General features: G+C 46.8%; 1 protein-coding gene across 1 annotated transcript in view; it reads right to left on the minus strand.

Annotated features, from left to right (window-relative positions):
• The window catches only part of RBM6 (RNA binding motif protein 6), a 131,777-nt gene that overhangs the window by 69,677 nt on the left and 44,849 nt on the right, over nt 1-17,251 (minus strand). Inside the window, exon 6 of the mRNA XM_054033806.1 lies at nt 15,258-15,331. Coding sequence (XP_053889781.1) covers nt 15,258-15,331 — 74 coding nt within the window. The remainder of the gene's footprint in view (nt 1-15,257; nt 15,332-17,251) is intronic.

Consider the following 17,251-nt stretch of genomic DNA (forward strand, 5'->3'; position numbering starts at 1 on the left):
AAGGGGGTACCGAGAGCAACTGAATCAAACTGTAAATCCTGTATATAATGAAAACCACTTCAAGTCAGGAACTAAGTGCTGCAGCACCCCCGCACTTAGTTCCAGCACCTATGGGTATCAGCAGAAATGCATGCATTAATCCCAGTGACCAGGTGATGAGAAAAGCATCTGTCTGTCCCCTTCCTATCTGACATGTTCAGATCTGAGGCAAATGGGTCTATTTCTAGAAGTCTCCACTTGCAAAAGATGTCTGCAGGACAGTCTTTGACAGATCTCTCATGGCTGTCTGACAACTGCCTGCCGAGTGGACCTGCCAAGGTGTTCTGAAAGCTGAAAAGGTGCAGTCACTGGTGTGGTTTCATTTGGAATGCACCAACTCCAGAGCTGATTGGCCCCCTGAGAGAGTGGCGACAATCTCAATCCCCTTTGTCTGTTGATAAAATGAAGAGTGGTGGTGGTGTCTGTCAGACCTTGGATTGTGGATCCCTGAGTAGCACTAGGAATATCTTGTATTCCAAGCAGATGGCTTTGAGTTTTAGGATGTTTATGCAGCGACTACCTTCCTGAGGGGACCATAAGTTCTGAGTTTGAAAGCCATCTAGATGAGGTCTCTTATCTCTGAGGAAAAGCGTCTGTCACCAGAATCTTGGTACTAGAGGTGTAGAGAAGATACTTCCTTGCACCTGAAGAGGGCCTTTCTACCAGTTTAATGAGAGGACTTCTTGTGGGGCTGTGACCATCATACCCATGTGGTGCCTGCTGGGCAGATACACTGATTTGTGGGAAGCCTAGACAAAGTCTGGCACACTGCATCATACAGGTGTATGAGGCCATGTGTCCCAGAAGCCCAAGGCATGCTCTTACTGATGTCTTTGGGTAAGCTTAAAGTTGGTTGATGAGGGTCACTATCGTTTGGCATCTTTGCTGTGGAAGGTAAGCACTCAGTGACCTAGAATCTAATGCTGCTCCTACGAACTCCATGCTTTGAATTCAAGAGTGGATTTTTCTGTTGGCTTTAAGGCCCAGTGTGGTGCTTTAGAATTATTGAATTGAATTGAGTTGCTCACCTGTTGTGATGATCTTCCTCAGATCAGCCAGTTGTCTAGATATGAGTAAACCTGGATCCCATGTCTCCTTTAGTGGGCTGCTACGACTGCAAAGCAACACCTTTGGAGCTGTGGAAAGGCCAAAAGGCAGGACCCTGTAATGAGATGTTCCTACCAGAGATCGGAGGTATTTCCCGTGGGCTGGATGAATGGCTACGTGAAAGCAGGCTGAGAGCCATGAACCATTCTTGAGGATTCATTGAAGGGATTATAGAAGGTCGGAGTCACCCTCCTGAATTCGAAATTACATGGATTTGTTGAGACGTTGAAGGTCCAGAATGGGATGCCAACTGAGAAAATGAGAAAATAATGCCAACAAAACCCCTGCCCCTGAGGGTGCTTTCTCCAGTGCTCCAAGATGTAGAAGCAAGTCCACTTCTTGTTTTAGCTCATGGAAAGGGTCCCTGAAAAGAGCTGGGGAAGGGATTATGAGGTAGGAAGAGATTGGAATTGGATAGAATACCCCTTGTTTACAATTTCCAAGAGACTCATTGGTTTGAGGTCATCCATGTCCAGGTTTTCTGAAAATAAAGTGGTGGTTGCCAAAATCGGGGAGCTGAGGGGAGGTGGTCGGAAAGGAAGAGATCCTTTGAAGATTCTGTCAGGCTCTCAACATTGGTGTCAAACCTCTTGCCTAGTAGAACAGACTGTGCAGCAGTAGAGAAAGAGGGTTGCTATCACTGGAATCTCTGCTTCTTCCTTGGTGGCTCCAGGGTCCTTTGAGACTGGGCAGAGGGATGCTGCCTGAAGGAAGCCTGTGGTCTCGCTTGCTTCCTTCTTGGGGCTTTAACAGCTCAGAGAACAGAGATTTGCCCAACAATCCCTTAAGGAATGGAGGGCTTCATCTGCCTTTGATTAAGAAGTTCATTGCCCTCAAAGGTAATATTTGGACATCCCTGTAAATCCCTGAACACTGGAACCAGGAAGATGTTCTCATGGCTGCTGGTGCAGACACAGTATGTGTCACTGTGTCAGATGCATCCAGGACAGCCTGTTAGGATGCGCAGGCTATCAGCTTTCCTCGGACATGATGGTCTTTAGCTCCCCATGGTGTTCATGAGGTAGCCTGTCCGCAAATGGAGATAATTTGTCCCAATGAAAATAATTAGTAATTAGCCCCACACACACACACCTGGAGGCTGGCAGATAAGAGTCTTTGGGTCTTTCTCCCTCAGTGTCGATTTGGGAGGCCCCTGTTGCTTCAACCTCTCTTGGACTGTACCTACAAGTGACCCTAGTACTAGGTGGAAATAAAATATTCAGATCCCTTGGAAGGAACATTGTACCTCCTCAGCTCACTTGGATGTGGCCAGAATGGATGCTAGCATGTGCCACGGGTCTTTTGCAGGTTCCAACTTTTGTTTATAGGTATGACAGGGTGCACAATGTCCAGGAGTCTGAGAGGTTTCTCTTCAGCCACTTCCAGAGTCTCTGCCGTGTACCTGATGAGCTCTTGGAATGCCTTGAAGTCATAAAGTGAAGGAGGCATTGAGGGAGTCATTGCCTTGTCAGGAAAGATGAGATTGCAGCAGGGAACAAGTTGTTCTTCTCCTTGAAGATGCTGTTCTTAGTCACTTGCCTTCTCTTGCCTTTCCAAGATTTGAGCCTGCACTAGCTGAGCTGGCTGTGGTAACTTATATGGCCTCTTTGGGGAAGGGAGCAAACCCTAGCGGTGGCCAAAGAGGCAGACTTGTGTGAACAGGACTAAACCCCTGGGGCATCCAGTAGGGCCAAAGCTGATATGGGCATAGGCACTGGAGTGGGACTCTCATAGAAGATACCAGAGGAATGTTCCCTATGAGCCTTAGGTCATTCTCTCCTATCCCTTATTGAATCCTCCCCAGAGTCTCTTCCCCCCTTGGGTAGCACAGTGGGAGTCAGGAAGCAAAGTATGAAGGAGAGGAGTCCCTATTGTGCTTCAAGGGGCATGACAAAAGGAGTACACCTGTTCCAAGCCAGGGGCCGTCCTGTCAGGAGTGCCCTGGCTCTGTTGTGCTCTCCTCTAGCTGGGCAGCTCTGGTATTGCAGGCAATACCAGAGATATTTCCTTTGCCTACTGTACCGACATCCCAGTAGCAGGTTACACCACCCTCATTCTCTCAAGAGGAGGAGACTCCAGTACCTGGCCCACAGATAAATCACCCTATATGTATATGCTCTTAGTACTGGTACATGGATACTGAGCACTGTGAATACAGTTAGGAGATTGTCGAATGGTGAGGGATCAGTACCAGGAGAGACAGTCCACTGGTTTAGTGGGCACTGCTGGCACTCTCCCAACACTCAGTACTGGTGCACCAGAGGAATTCAAAGTCACCCCGCCATGTGTCAGACCGAGCCTTGGGCCTTGATTCAGTAGACACTAGAGAGGGTGACCTAACCCTTGTTTCACCTCTGGACTTGAGTTGTCAGAGGCTGGAATAGTGGGGGATGACTAAAATCTCTTGGCTGCCATAGCCTGGGAGCTCAAGGTGGAATCCTTGCTCACTGGAGCACTTGTGGACAGGAGAAATGACTGGAGAACTGAGGTTTAACCATCTCTGAGGAGGTGTGCATAGAGTGCTCCAGGGAAAACAATATTAGGTGGGCTTCTCTAGCTTTTTGAGTACCCTTATAGGAGGAGACATGTTACATTATCCCTCTCCCAAACAGAGCAGACACCAGGAGTGTAGATCATTGAAGCTTCAGAAAAAGGACAGGTTTTAAACACCAGGGATTTCATTTCTGCCATTTTCCTAGAGCTCCTGTACAGGGGAGTTTCTAGCCTAAAAATCAGAACCTGACTGAAAAGAATAGCGTGTGTATCTCCAACAGGCAATAAGCCCACCGAAGCACCAACTCTAAATGAACACAGCGGGGAGAGAAGCAGCCAGAAACTGCATCGCTGCCATGGGTGGTAAGAACAACATGAGGGATGGTTGGGTCAGCTCCACTCTTTATGCCTTTGGGTGTGGGGGATGCACAGACACTGCACCCATGGACACTGCCAGCCAAAAGAATCTGATTTCACGTGCCTGGGACATGAGTACCAAGAGAGAAATCAAAACAGAATCCATGTGGGTAATCATGGAAGAATGCATTTAGGGCACGCAAACCATCTTTACTCTGCCCTGCAGTGACACCATTGGTGGGGGAGAGGAGTAGGGGAGGAAGACCCCCTAAATCTGTAACAATGAGTTTAACCTGGAACTACAAACACTAAATTGCCTTAATAATGACCGCATACAGTGCATGGTTACACTGTCATGGTCCTAATCTGGTGTCCAACACGTAGGGAAACGGAACTGAAGCATGAAGGCTGGCACCCAATCCAGGACATTTTGGCCTCTCAAACCCACTCCACTCTGCATTATGTCTATTCTAAAGGGGCTTATCCTTTGTAAAGTGCTTTGAGAACACTGGGTGAAAAACACTATGTGCTACAGATTTTTACCCTCACCCTCCCTCAGGCCAGGCAGTTGAAGGCCATCGGAATGACCCCCCCCCCCCCCAAACTTCAAGATTCCATGCGTTTCTTCACAGAAGTGAGGGTCTGCCCCAGTTTCTCTGAAGATAAAAAAAGGACATCCTGCAGACAACACCCTTTCCAAAGATCAGATTCCTTGACTCATGTGCCTTCCTAGAGCCCTGCCCATCATTTAGAGTAGAATTCATTCGATGCAACACTTGATGTCTGCGTACCTTTGAGAATCTGCTTCTGGAAGTGGCCTGCTCATCTTCTAGAAGGCACTGAATGCACTCATCTAATTTGATTAGCGATAAGAGAGCCTTGGCCATGGAATCCTGGTCACTGCGAATGCAAACATTCAGTATTGACACCTATTAGGTGTCACACTGATGCACTCAAACCAATATGTTACATTTTGTCTCTCATTTCATTGTAATTGGGTCTCATCTTTGGTCTAAAGCATAACCAAGTCAGGTGAGATCTGAACCAGAAACCATGAGCAAACTGTACAATTATAGGGACAAGAGTTTGCACAATTCAGTGATCCCCATCAAGTTCACAGTACTTTCTTTCCACCTTCTGTAGGTGGAATTGAACAAGGTGAACCCAAACTGGATTGATATCTTGAGAACAAAACAGACAGGAACCAATATATCAAGAAGTGAACCCAAATTCACACATCTATTTTAGTGTCCCTATGACTCTTCGGAAAAGGAGCTAAGTCCAGCCATAGCTTATATAAGATGATGCAAGAGAGACGCAAAGAGGCAGCAGAGAAAATGATCCTGCCTTCCTCCATCCCAGCTATTGCGTACAGGTTGAAGTTTCTTCAGTCATTAGACTCATACCTAATTGATGAATGGATACCATCAATTTGGGCTTGAATGGAGACTGGGAATGGCTGAGCCATTACACATTGAATCTATTTGTTAAGTATCCTCACACCTTCTTGTCAAACTGTCTGGGGTGGGCTATCTTGATTATCACTACAAAAGCTTTTTCTCTTAATTAGCCTCTTGGAGTTGGTAGGGCAACTCCCACCTTTTCATGTTCTCTGTATGTGTGTGTGTGTGTATATATATATATATATATATATCCTTACTATGTGTTCCATTCTATGCATCCGATGAAGTGGGCTGAAGCCCACAAAAGCTTATGCTCAAATAAATTTGTTAGTCTCTAAGGTGCCACAAGTACTCCTTATCTTACTGTTCCACACAACCCAAGTGCCAATAGCGTAGGCATTAGAGGAGGGAAACCATTAGCACCAAGGAACCATAAAAATGAAAAATAAACAAACCTATGTTAAAATGCTTCCCAAAACTGAACATTCTGCTGAGCCTTGCCCTCAACATATTGAGGCCTGGTATACAGGTAGATCCTTGGAGAGATAATCCAGAAGGATCTGGTTAGGCCATATCGCTCTAAAACTGGTTGGAAAGACACTACAATGCACTTGGTATTGTGCCCAATGGTGGGCTGGGGAGGATGACGAATGCCACCTTTCTTACAATGTGCACACCACTGAGAACTGGAAGATGGACTCTTGATTGGGAAAGTGTATCTATCACCTCCAGACATCAAGCCGCCACAACAGGAGGAACATGTTCCATCTTCAAACATCTGTAGGGAATTTGAGCCATGGCTCTGTAGTTTCCCTCATAGTGCCTCACCCTGCATCCTTCAAGAAATCTCAGTAACATTATTGTCTCACTACTTGTCATGGCTCATGGGGATCTCTTGCTGCTTTGGGGAGGACTTTCAAAAGCACTTAAGACAGTTAGGATCATGAGTTCCATTATTTTTCAGTGAGACTTTGCCCAGAGGATTTAGGAGCTTCTTTCAAAAATCTCCCCCATTAACTATTCTACGCGCACACACACACAGGAAATCGACTAGTATACTCCAAACATTGCTACCCTACATGCTATCCTGTGTTCCCTCTAAGCTGCGCAGTCAGGCAGCCGCCCAGGAATGATTCAAGTGCCACGCACTTGATTAGCAGAACCACGCACATCCGGCAGCGGGTGTTCAGGTGCCCCTCCTCCCGCTGCTTTGTGGCCACATTGCTCCTGTCCTCTGCCTTGGAGCCCCTGGCCAGCTGCTCCTGGGACCCTCCTGCTAGCTGTGCAGAGTGTGGCGAGAAGGGGATGCTGATGTCAGGGTGTCTCCTTCCCCCCACTCCTGTACCCAATCTTCACAGAGCCTGGGAGGGGGGACAGAGCTCAGGAGCAGGAGAGCTGCTGAGGTCTGAACAAGCCTTCCGAGCCGTGAGCGAGTGCCTTAAAGAGACAGCGCATGGTCTCCGAGACTTCCCCAGTAGCCAGCACACAGAGTCAGGAGTCAGTCTCTCTCACACACAGACACAGACTTTCACACTCACCTCCCAACACATATTTGTATTATTGTTGTTGTTACTCCTTGGTCTTCCTGCAATGCACATATATTCTCTGTAATTTTATTCTTTCAAAGTGCTGTTATTTTAGTTTTTTGACTGATCTATGCATTACACAATTTTTATTTCTCTCTTACACTTAAATTTAATTCTTTGAGTAGTGAATTATAAAATGCCTAACCTGTCCTGGCTGGAGTAATTATCCCTATTGTAACTTTTTAAAAATATATATTATATCTAGTTTTTTGTTTCTACTGGTGGCGCACATCTGCACATACCTCAGTGCACATAACAAAATTTATTCCGCACAGGGATGGAAAAAATTAGAGGGAACATTGATGTTATCCCTCTCTGCAGCACTTTGGTGCCAAGGTGATAAGCACCTTAGATATACTTAAGACAAAATAAATAATATCTACATACCTATATTTATGGTTCTTCACACTGAGTCTATACAAGCATCCATAAAATAAGAAATCAACTTAGTACTAGTGCCTTTTAACTTGCCTTAAGATAGACCTCTGTCCTGACACGTTGAGAAGTAATTTTCCTCCAGGGCACATTGGCAGAGGCCCTGGGGGGTTTTCGCCTTCCTTTGCAGCGTGGGGCACAGGTCACTTACTGGAGGATTCTCTGCACCTTGAAGTCTTTAAACCATGATTTGAGGACTTCAATAGCTCAGACATAGGTTAGGGTTTATTACAGATAAGATTCTGTGGCCTGCATTGTGCAGGAGGTCAGACTAGACAATCATAATGGTCCTTTCTGATCTTAAAGTCTATGAATCTATGATGCTCTTCCTTCACACAAAGGTCCTGCTAACACCCTGTAGGAGCAAGGGACCTGATGGCTACATGGACTGGGTAGTGTTTATACCTCCAAAGGTACACATAAGGCACATCCTTCACAGTCTTAACACAAGACAAAAATCTTAGTTACCAAGTGGCCTGAAGGAACAAGATGCCAAAGGCCGCATCACTTAGGAAGGGGCCTTGTATTATGGCAATGGCTGAAACCGGGTTTTTCTTATTTTAGCTCAGCCTCTGCAATAAATCACATCCTACAGATGCTTACAGACCCATAAGAGAGGCATGAAGTAGACTTACCTGCAGTCTGCACTGCACAACATCTTGACTGGCAAAGGATTTCACATTGCTTCACTTTTCAACTTTTAAACAACCCCGTCAGTGAATATTGCACAGCACTTGGGGAGAGCCGAGTGCTGTTATTCAATGGGGGCGAACTGGAACATTGCGCGCACTGATGTGCAACCTCACTTCCACAGGCAGGCGCTACAGTCGCAGTCTAAAAAAAAGAGAGCTCTTATCCACTCCACCTGGCACTCAGCAAAAGCTTACATTATGTAACTGAGCTTCAGGCAAACATTATATTCCATGATGTTTGCCAGGAGAAAGAGAAATGCTCCTCAAAAAAGGGTGAGGGAAGAGACTGAGCAGAGCAGGTAGCTACACAGCCCATCTGGTTGCAGCAGGTTAGTTTGGAACCAAGTTGGCTAATTTGGTTCCTTTTCTCCCTGAGCTAGCAGGGCAGAACACAGCTCCTTAGCAGGAGGGTGCACACCTCTCACCTGGCAGGCTGGAGGAGCTGGATGAGCTCTTGTCCTTAGCTGGGGAAGGGTCAGTGAACTGTACAGCCTTTGGAGGAGGGAGATCCCAGAAGACTTCCCACACGATAAGGGAAGACCTCAAACGAAGATTCAGGGGAAGAGACAAAGGCTGAGATTGGGGGATATGATAGAAGGAAAAGACCCAGAGAAATGTTAAATACTAGGAGAAGAATGAATCAGTTTCTTAGCTGGTCAAAAGCTGTACAATGTGATGAATTCCCCTTAGCATAAGGAAGATCACTCTGGTGCACAAATCTTAAATCGTTCCCCTACGCACAGATGACCACACACTGCAGCCATGTCAAATGTGAGTACAGGTATATACATAGGCATCTGTAGGATACCAGGAAGTACAAATCAACTAGCCAGCAAACAAGACTCGGGCCAATGGCAGATCTGTAACACTGCTGAACTAATCCCTTCCCTTTCTCAGGTAATAAAATCCAAGTGACACAGTGATCTAAGGTGGCAGTTACCATGGCAAAACAAGCGGGGGTGAACAATCAGGTGACCCAGCAGCTCAAGACCCACTGAAAAGAGGCTGAGAGTCAGCTCATGACAAATGCATGTAAGCAACTTTGAATCAAATACAACAAAAGAAATCAATGACATTGCTGTTTTATCTGAACATCCTCTCAGCCGATCAACATACAGCCCACTAACGGCACCTTTTAACAGCCCACTGGGCTACAGAACATATTAGTTCATCATTCTGCTGCTCCTCATCTTGGTAGGAAGATTTATGGGAGGAATCACTTCACAGGAACGAGACACCTTCCTCCCACTTTCCAAATGAGAACAAGCAGTACAGGAGACTCCAAAGCACATTGCCAGAAATCCTTATGGTTTAAACCAGGACATTTTGAATACAGAACACAACAGAGGGACACTCTCCCTTGCAATATGCAAAGCTGCAAAACACCCCCTGTGCTCAATAAAATTAACAAGAAAAACAGGGTATGTTTAACGCAAACCAGAAAATAACACCCTTCTGTTTTTTATCCCAGGACGCTGGTGCCAAGAGGAGCGTGTGACCTGAATGGGGTCTTCTCCTGCTCTCCTTGCGTGCGGGACATTGAAGTTTACACAGGACGCTGAGGACCTATAACCTGAGCACACTTACAAACATTATCACTACCACACACAACTGCAGGAGACAGAGTAACCTGGGAAGTGTTTCCTTTGCTGAGCAAGTGAAGGGCAGAATGCCTTACACCCAAGACAAATATTAATCCTAGAAAAGGTATATAGAGAAGTCTGGTCTCCAATTATGTAGAGAACATTTCTTCAGGTTTACGGACCAATCAGAGGCCCCTGTAATTAACACCACCTGCCAAAGCTAGACAAAATTAATTTCCAACATTCGCTTATACGCTGGGTAACAATCCCCCACGTGGATTGCAATGTGCTTCTTGTCAGGCACACAACATGTCCCCAAAGACCACCACACAAGTGCTACAGATATTTACAGGCTGAAATTAAGCAATAAATGCATTGGGGATAATTATAAGTCTTCCACAATCAGCGTTCTTGGAGCTGAGCATCCTAAGTTGTTATTGCCAAATGCCTCAAGGCCTGTAAATCCTAACCCCCCTGCCTCAAAGGATGTAAATGGCAGAAAGCAACACAGCAATCCATTGCTCTTCCAACAGCCACATGGATTTTAACAAACAGCTGCAGTGAAGTTCCTGCTGATCATTACTAAGCGCTACACCGCAGATATATTAGTTTAATGAAAGGATAAAGGAAGAGGGACACACAAGAGCAGAAAAACTCTAGACATTGATTTAACATTCTGATCTCGCCGATGTGGGGTCTGCTCAGGTAAAGCTAAGGGCCCCCTGCTCCCCTCTGGTGCATGGCAAAAGGGGAAGGAGGCATGAGTGCATTAGAAAAAGAAATGGGAACAGGTGTTGTTGCAGTAGAAACTGGCAGCTCTTTGGTATGTGCCACCTACAAGGACACATGGATCTCTGTGCAATGCGAGAGCAAGTCATGGAACAACCAATCTAGCATGTGCCCACAGAACTCCAGCATTATAGTAAGTCTGTCCTGGAAATTAACGCTAACCTCCCCTCCACAACTTCCAGACCCCTGTAAGGGAGCAGAAGCAAACAGCAGGCAAGGGTCAGTCACTGGCAGGAGGGCACACGAAATAACCATGCTGCCAACATTTCTTGGGGCGAGGGGCCTGGGAGGAGTTCAGTGGGGCAGGCACTATGAGTACTGTCAAAATCATTCATTTGCCCCAATTTTCCATTGGTTCTCCTGTCCACAAGTTTGACAAGTCACACACCTTGTCCAACACACATCACCATCAGCCCTATCTCACAGAGCAAAGAAAACATCCAGGTAGTGACAGATGCATCTTTTTGCTTCTCCCCTTCCATCCACTATAATGATTGAAGGGAGTGCATGGGGCTAAAAACACTCTAACATGCACTGGAAGGCTTGATTTCACTATTCACTGAACACAGTAGTTCCACTGTAGCTCAGATCCCTGTCTCATTTCCTCCCAGAAAAAGCTGATCATTTGGTGCCCAAAACAAGTCCAGGGGGTTTTAAATGGAGCCAGCATTTCTCCTGAAGATGAGAGAGCCCTGCCATAGAGTCACATTCCCTACAAGGGGCTGCAGCCCCTCAGATAGATCCAATTTCATACCAAGAAGCAGTGTCCTCGTAATTACTTCTTTCACGAGGCTGCTCCTAAGAAGCCAGAGCACTAATCCCACTGGGAGGAACACACCATTGTGCCTGGCAGGCAGCATTGAGTATGTACATGAAGGAGATGAAAGATGGACCTTATATACACAAGGGACCATTCACCTTCCCTCAGGTTTTAAAGGATGGAAAAGTTCTTTGGAAGAAGCCAGATAAATCAGCATTAAAGACAAACACAGATAAGTCCTCTGAATATACCCTGCATCTCACCAAAGAAGGCCAAGATTGCCATATGAACACGGAAGAAGTCTCCACCCTCAAAACCTACTGACGCAGACAACTGACAACAAAACCAACAAAAGCACCAGTTACCAACAGCATTAAAACAGAGGTGGCCAAATGCAACCCAGGAAGTTCTGCAAAGCAGCTTGCAGCCAACCTTCTCTAACAGAGGTGCAGGTCCCTGGAGATTCCAGTTTGCAGCCAGCAGTTCTCCATCCTGACCTGAGCAAGCAGGAGGAAGGCGAATGCAATATTTCCTATTTCAGACATATTGGAGGTGGCCGTTGAGCTACTGGCAAGTTGCCAATGTAGCCATGAATGGAGCAGAGTTAGGCTGCCCATGGATTAAAGTGACCTCTTTGTGCCATTAACCCCTGAAATGTTACCACGCTAATTAGAAATGGGGATGTTTTAATCCCTTTAGCTACAGCTGTGAAAACTGGTGGGTGAGCAGTGGTATGAAAGGCATCCTTCCATAACAGAATCAGGACAGCACTGGAGAAGAGGGAAGTTTCTTCACCTCAATGCATTCAGTAGAAAGCCTCCTCGGAAACCCAATACACACACCCATGCTACATTTACTGGACAAATAGCTGGACCTGGTAAATCTGTGATTTGGAATCTGGAAATACCACAATAAACCAAATGCTGGTTTGTATTAAGTGAAGAGAATAAGGAAAAGAGTTGCCAAATTGTATCCAGCAAGGGTCAGCGTAAGCTTCCTGCCTCTATGAAAGACATCACTCTTAGCCCAGGAGATAGCTGCTGGGTAGTGGGGCTGTGGCACTCTGGGGGGAACAGCATGGAGAAGTTATTAGTTCTTGGTCTTTCTATATTATTTGATCTAACTGGGGTAACCAAAAGGTTTAGTTATTAGTATATTGTTAAAAGATTGTCCAGGGCACCCAAGCCACTGCATAAGCACTCTTATTAGAGTTTGTACAAATTCAGATACTTTCCCAGCCTGGTGATGTGACATTTTCTCCCTAACAACTCAGTCCTGGGCCCCACCCAGGAAGAGATTAAAATGGTGCTAGTCCTGTCTTGTGGGGACGGAGCGATGACATTCCCCCATCCACCCATCATACAAATGAGCTTAATTTGGACTCAGAGCTGAAAGGCTAGTTACCAGCCTCACAGCAGGTATTGTTGATTAAAAAAAAGTTTAGTATTTTGTCCTAAATTAGAGGCCATTTTCCCTAATTCTGTCAAGCACCACATACTGGTCACCCATGAGCGCGGGGGAGGGGGAGGAGAAGAGCGGGGGGGGGTTGCTAGCTGATCCAAGTCTCACCAAAGTCAGTGGAAGCCTTCCCACTGATTTCAGTTGGGTTTCGATCAGGCTTATGCTGAGGAACACAACTTGCCACACATTAACCACTAACGACTGTTGCAATGAACAGGACACGGTCACAATTGGGAGGTCCTGACAGAACTGGCCTAAGAACAGACCTTGCAACGTTCCCATCGAGATGATCACACCTTCTAGACATTCTCCACACACTTAACACAGCCCCATGCTGCCAGCAGGATGATCAGAAGACATCACTACATGCAGGGCCTGGAGGTGCCTCCACCAGGATGCATGTGGCAGGATGGATAGACTACCCAGGTGACTGTTGGCGCCCTATCATGGCTGGGATGAAACATGCAAGTGTGTGTCTGGGGCATAGGAATTTTCTCTCTATGCTGCCAGCACTGCAGAGTGCAAGCAAGTGTTGGAGAGGAAGGGAAGGATAGGTATGTCATTCCAAGGGGCAGCCTGCGCATGTCCCCAGCTGGACCCTCTCAGATGAGTGTAGGGTAACTTGCCCGGATTCCTACATGCACCCTACGTGGGGTAGGAACACTCCCTGGATAACTACAGGTGCCCCATCGCAAAGCGAGGGATGGAAACCTTACCTGTCCTTACCTCTCCTATTTGAACAAAAACAGACACCTGCTCCAGTGCCTGTAGATGTCCCAACAGGAGAGTGGGAAGAGCATTCTACCCAGATGGGGAGGAACTTCCTCAGGTGCCCAGGGCTGTCCCATCAAGGGGACACTGGCCATCGCAGATAAGATGAGCTGAGGTGAGGTGGGTGCATACAGTGGGGGTTTAGTTACTATGCTGTTCACACCAAGTTATGTACAGGTTTTCCCCAATAGGGTGTTTTACATAGAAACAATCATGGTGGCAGTGAAAGCATGGGTGGCAACACAGAAGGGAAGTCAGATTTTAGCCTCACCCACTGTGACAGCATCCCATTAAAATGGTACAAATTCCGGAGCTTCCCTGAAGGCATCCTTTTTTGCCAGGTGACCTCATCGGGGACACCAGCAGTACTGGGATTACGTCAGCCTGCACACATTCCCATTGGTATTAAAAATCAGAAGCAATGGGAGCATTTCTACAACATTTAGCACCAAGTTTTTAGAACAGGAATGTGCTCAGACTTTGCACTGCTATTGTAACTGTAGATGTACGTACACACGTGCCACATCTAACAGGTGGGCTGTATGCACATTCATGGTAGCTGCACATCCATACAATTCTAAAATTGTGACTCAGTTTTTAAGTTGTATGGCTCTCCTTTGGCTGGGGAAGCTAGTCTTTAAGCAAGGTAGCCAATGGTATTCCAAAGTATGAATGGGGTTAGATTAACTATGGCAATTCTTGCTCATATGCAAAATTGAAAAGGAGGTGGGAAGTCATTCTCCCCCGACCAGGAGCTAATTGAGAGGGATCTAGTAGAGGAGTGTTCTAGGGCAGTGCTGAACGGCGATTAGGTAGTTGTCTCTCAGGTGATCGGTCAGTTCCCTGCAATTTCCAGGGAATGGGTGATAATGGTAGATTTCAGTTCTTCTTGTCTTCTGGGATTTACAGCCTTTGGAGGGTCAGATACTTGCATGGTGCCCAACAGCAACAGGTTTCAAACAATCAGATCTGAATTACTGCTACAGTTGGGAGCTTATTCAGTGTGAGAAAGGCTGAGCATTTCTTTTAAATTTAGAGTTCAGAAACATCTCGGGTGACCAGACGTCCTGATATTATTGGGACCACCCCAATATTATGGGCTTTGTCTTATATAGGCGACTATACCCCACCCCTCTCACCTCTGAAAAAAGTGTCCCCATTTTTCACACTTGCTATTTGGTCACCCTAGAAACGTTCAGATTTACCAGGTGCAACTGTGCATAGGCCAGCCCTTGCATATGCAACACCAACTTGCCAAAGGACAACATGAATACAAGAGGGGAGACATATGAGGAATCCTCCTAACCCAGATGAGTCACATGGAAAAGTAGCAGGCAAGTAGCATTTGAGCTGCATATCCAAGGCCTCGCCCATAGCGACGCATGTTTGTGTCTAACTCGAACCCTGTGTACAGGGGACAGATACAATTACTGTGCACAGACAGGGCAGTGAGGAGTTTCACACTAGCAGAGCTCTTTCCAACTGTGAGTACAAACCCACAAAGGCAACAACCTGTACCGGGAATCTTTTTCATCTCCAAGCCTTTAAATCTACCCAATCTGCAGGTGTGCTCAAGTTGAAACAGCAGAACATTCAGAGCCTTTCACAGAGGCATTACATAGCCTTTTGTAAGTTTCTAGGAACACTAGCATTTGAGCAGCAGTGTTGTGTAAAAACAAGAGCCGATCTTCTTTTGAACCATTTCAAAAATCACTGACTCTCCACCCGCCCCCAGCAAAACAATAGTCTTCTAGCAGCATTCGACCGAAGTGTAAAGCAACCTGATTGGCTTCCATGCATCCGATGGCCTCTTCCAAGAGTGAAAACTCCACGCAGACATAGCCATAGTCGTAACCTGGGGACAGCATTTAAATACAGACGGGAGTCGTGTTAGTGCCTTGTAATACAGAAGAGCCACATTTAAACACCCAATTTCCCCTTCCCTCAATCACAAACCCTCCTACCACCACCCCAACGTCTCTGCAAAATAAAACACAGAAAATCAGTGGCTGACACTCGGATGCTGTTTAGGTCCGTGAAGTTGAGCTCAAGTTTTGGTTAGACATAAAGATGCTCTAAGAAACTCCCATTTCCCCTTCTGAAACGAGACAAGCGTGAGACCCACTCCTTAAAACAGGTAATAGTGTGAGCAACGTGCATTTTTAAAGAAGAAAGACACAATAACACTGAACCAGGTTTATAATAATTAGGAGGTGCTAGCTGCTCTGAAACAAACATTTATTAATCCACAACAATAACTTTAGCGCAAACCTGGCCAGCATGTACTCTGTTTTTTGGAGTGACTAGTATTGTAATCCTCAGGATGCCTCCAGGAGAGAGCTAAAGTGCATCCTTGGACTACATTAACTTTTGCTCTTTAACAACTGCTTTTTGAATCTCAAAGTCCCTTGCATTATGAGCAAAGGCACAGAAGCAGGCCTGTAAATTCCAACCTTTTCTCACTTTGACTTTTAAGCTAAGCCAGTGCATTTCCTAGGCGTGATTTGTACATTTAACAAAGGGGGGGGGGGGGGAGGCGGGATTCAAAGTAAAAACACATCTTCATAGCACAAGTGCCATGACTCCTTTTCTCTTTTCTGAAAAACCCCTTTCTCTGGTGTGGGGGATTTTATTTTGTAGTCCAACTATCTGTGCAGAAATGCAGATGTCTCATAAGAAAGGGTAGGTTAATGTCACTTGGTGCAGAATTAAGGCAATTTCTATTCCGTTTCACCCATCCCTCTCCCCAAGCAGTTCTTTCTGATGGATACCCTTGACCTGAAAGAAGTGCTTTGATCCCCTCTTCCCGCCACACCATGTGGTCGAGTGATCAGTAGGTTCCTGGAGAAAGCCCCTCTTTAGGCACCGGTTTGGTTGAGTGCTCCAGTTCCCACCCTCCCAAGGGCATCCTGCAGTGACTTTACCTCTAAACCAGCTACGATTCAAAAGGTCTCATTAAAACCATGAGTGATTAAGAGAACATGCTAAACTAAAACAAAGGAAATGAACTGCATGACACACATAGTCTGAAATTCTGCAAGAGCTAATGCACATCTGCACCATTCATTTCAGTACAGTTCCTTACCCCCATGTCTCAAGTGTTTACCCACTCCTCAGCTGCCCCCGTCCTTTTCTGGCCTGTGGTAGGGCAGTGTGTCAGAGACCCAGTATCTGGCATGAAGATAGGGTTACCATATTTCAACAAGCAAAAAAGAGGACGGGAGGAGCCCCGCCCTAGCCCCGCCCCTGCCCCTCCCACTTCCCACCCCCCCAGAACCCCCAACCCTCCCCCCGTTCCTTGTCCCCTGACTGCCCCCTCCTGGGACCCCTGCCCCTAACTGCCCCCCGGGACTCCACTCCCTATCTAAGCCTCCTTGCCTCTTGTCCCCTGACTGCCCCAACCCTTATCCACACCCCCACCCCCAGACAGACCCCTGGGACTCCCACGCCCCATCCAACCACTCCCCACCCCCTGACAGCCCCCCCCAGAACTCCCAACCCATCTAAACCCCTCTGCTCCCTGTCCCCTGACTGCTCCGATCCCTCTCCACACTCCTGCCCCGACAGCCCCCCCAGAACTCCCAACCCATCTAAACCCCTCTGCTCCCTCTCCCCACTCCTGCCCCCTGACAGCTCCCCCCCAGAACTCCCAGCCCCCTACCCCCCACTCCTTGTCCCCTGACTGCCCCCTCCTGGGACCCCTGCTCCTAACTGCCCTCCAGAACCCCACCCCCTACCTAAGACTCCCTGTTCCTTGTCCCCTAACTGCCCCCTC

The sequence above is a fragment of the Malaclemys terrapin genome, chromosome 7, assembly GCF_027887155.1.
Source record: "Malaclemys terrapin pileata isolate rMalTer1 chromosome 7, rMalTer1.hap1, whole genome shotgun sequence".
Lineage (NCBI taxonomy): Eukaryota > Metazoa > Chordata > Testudines > Emydidae > Malaclemys > Malaclemys terrapin.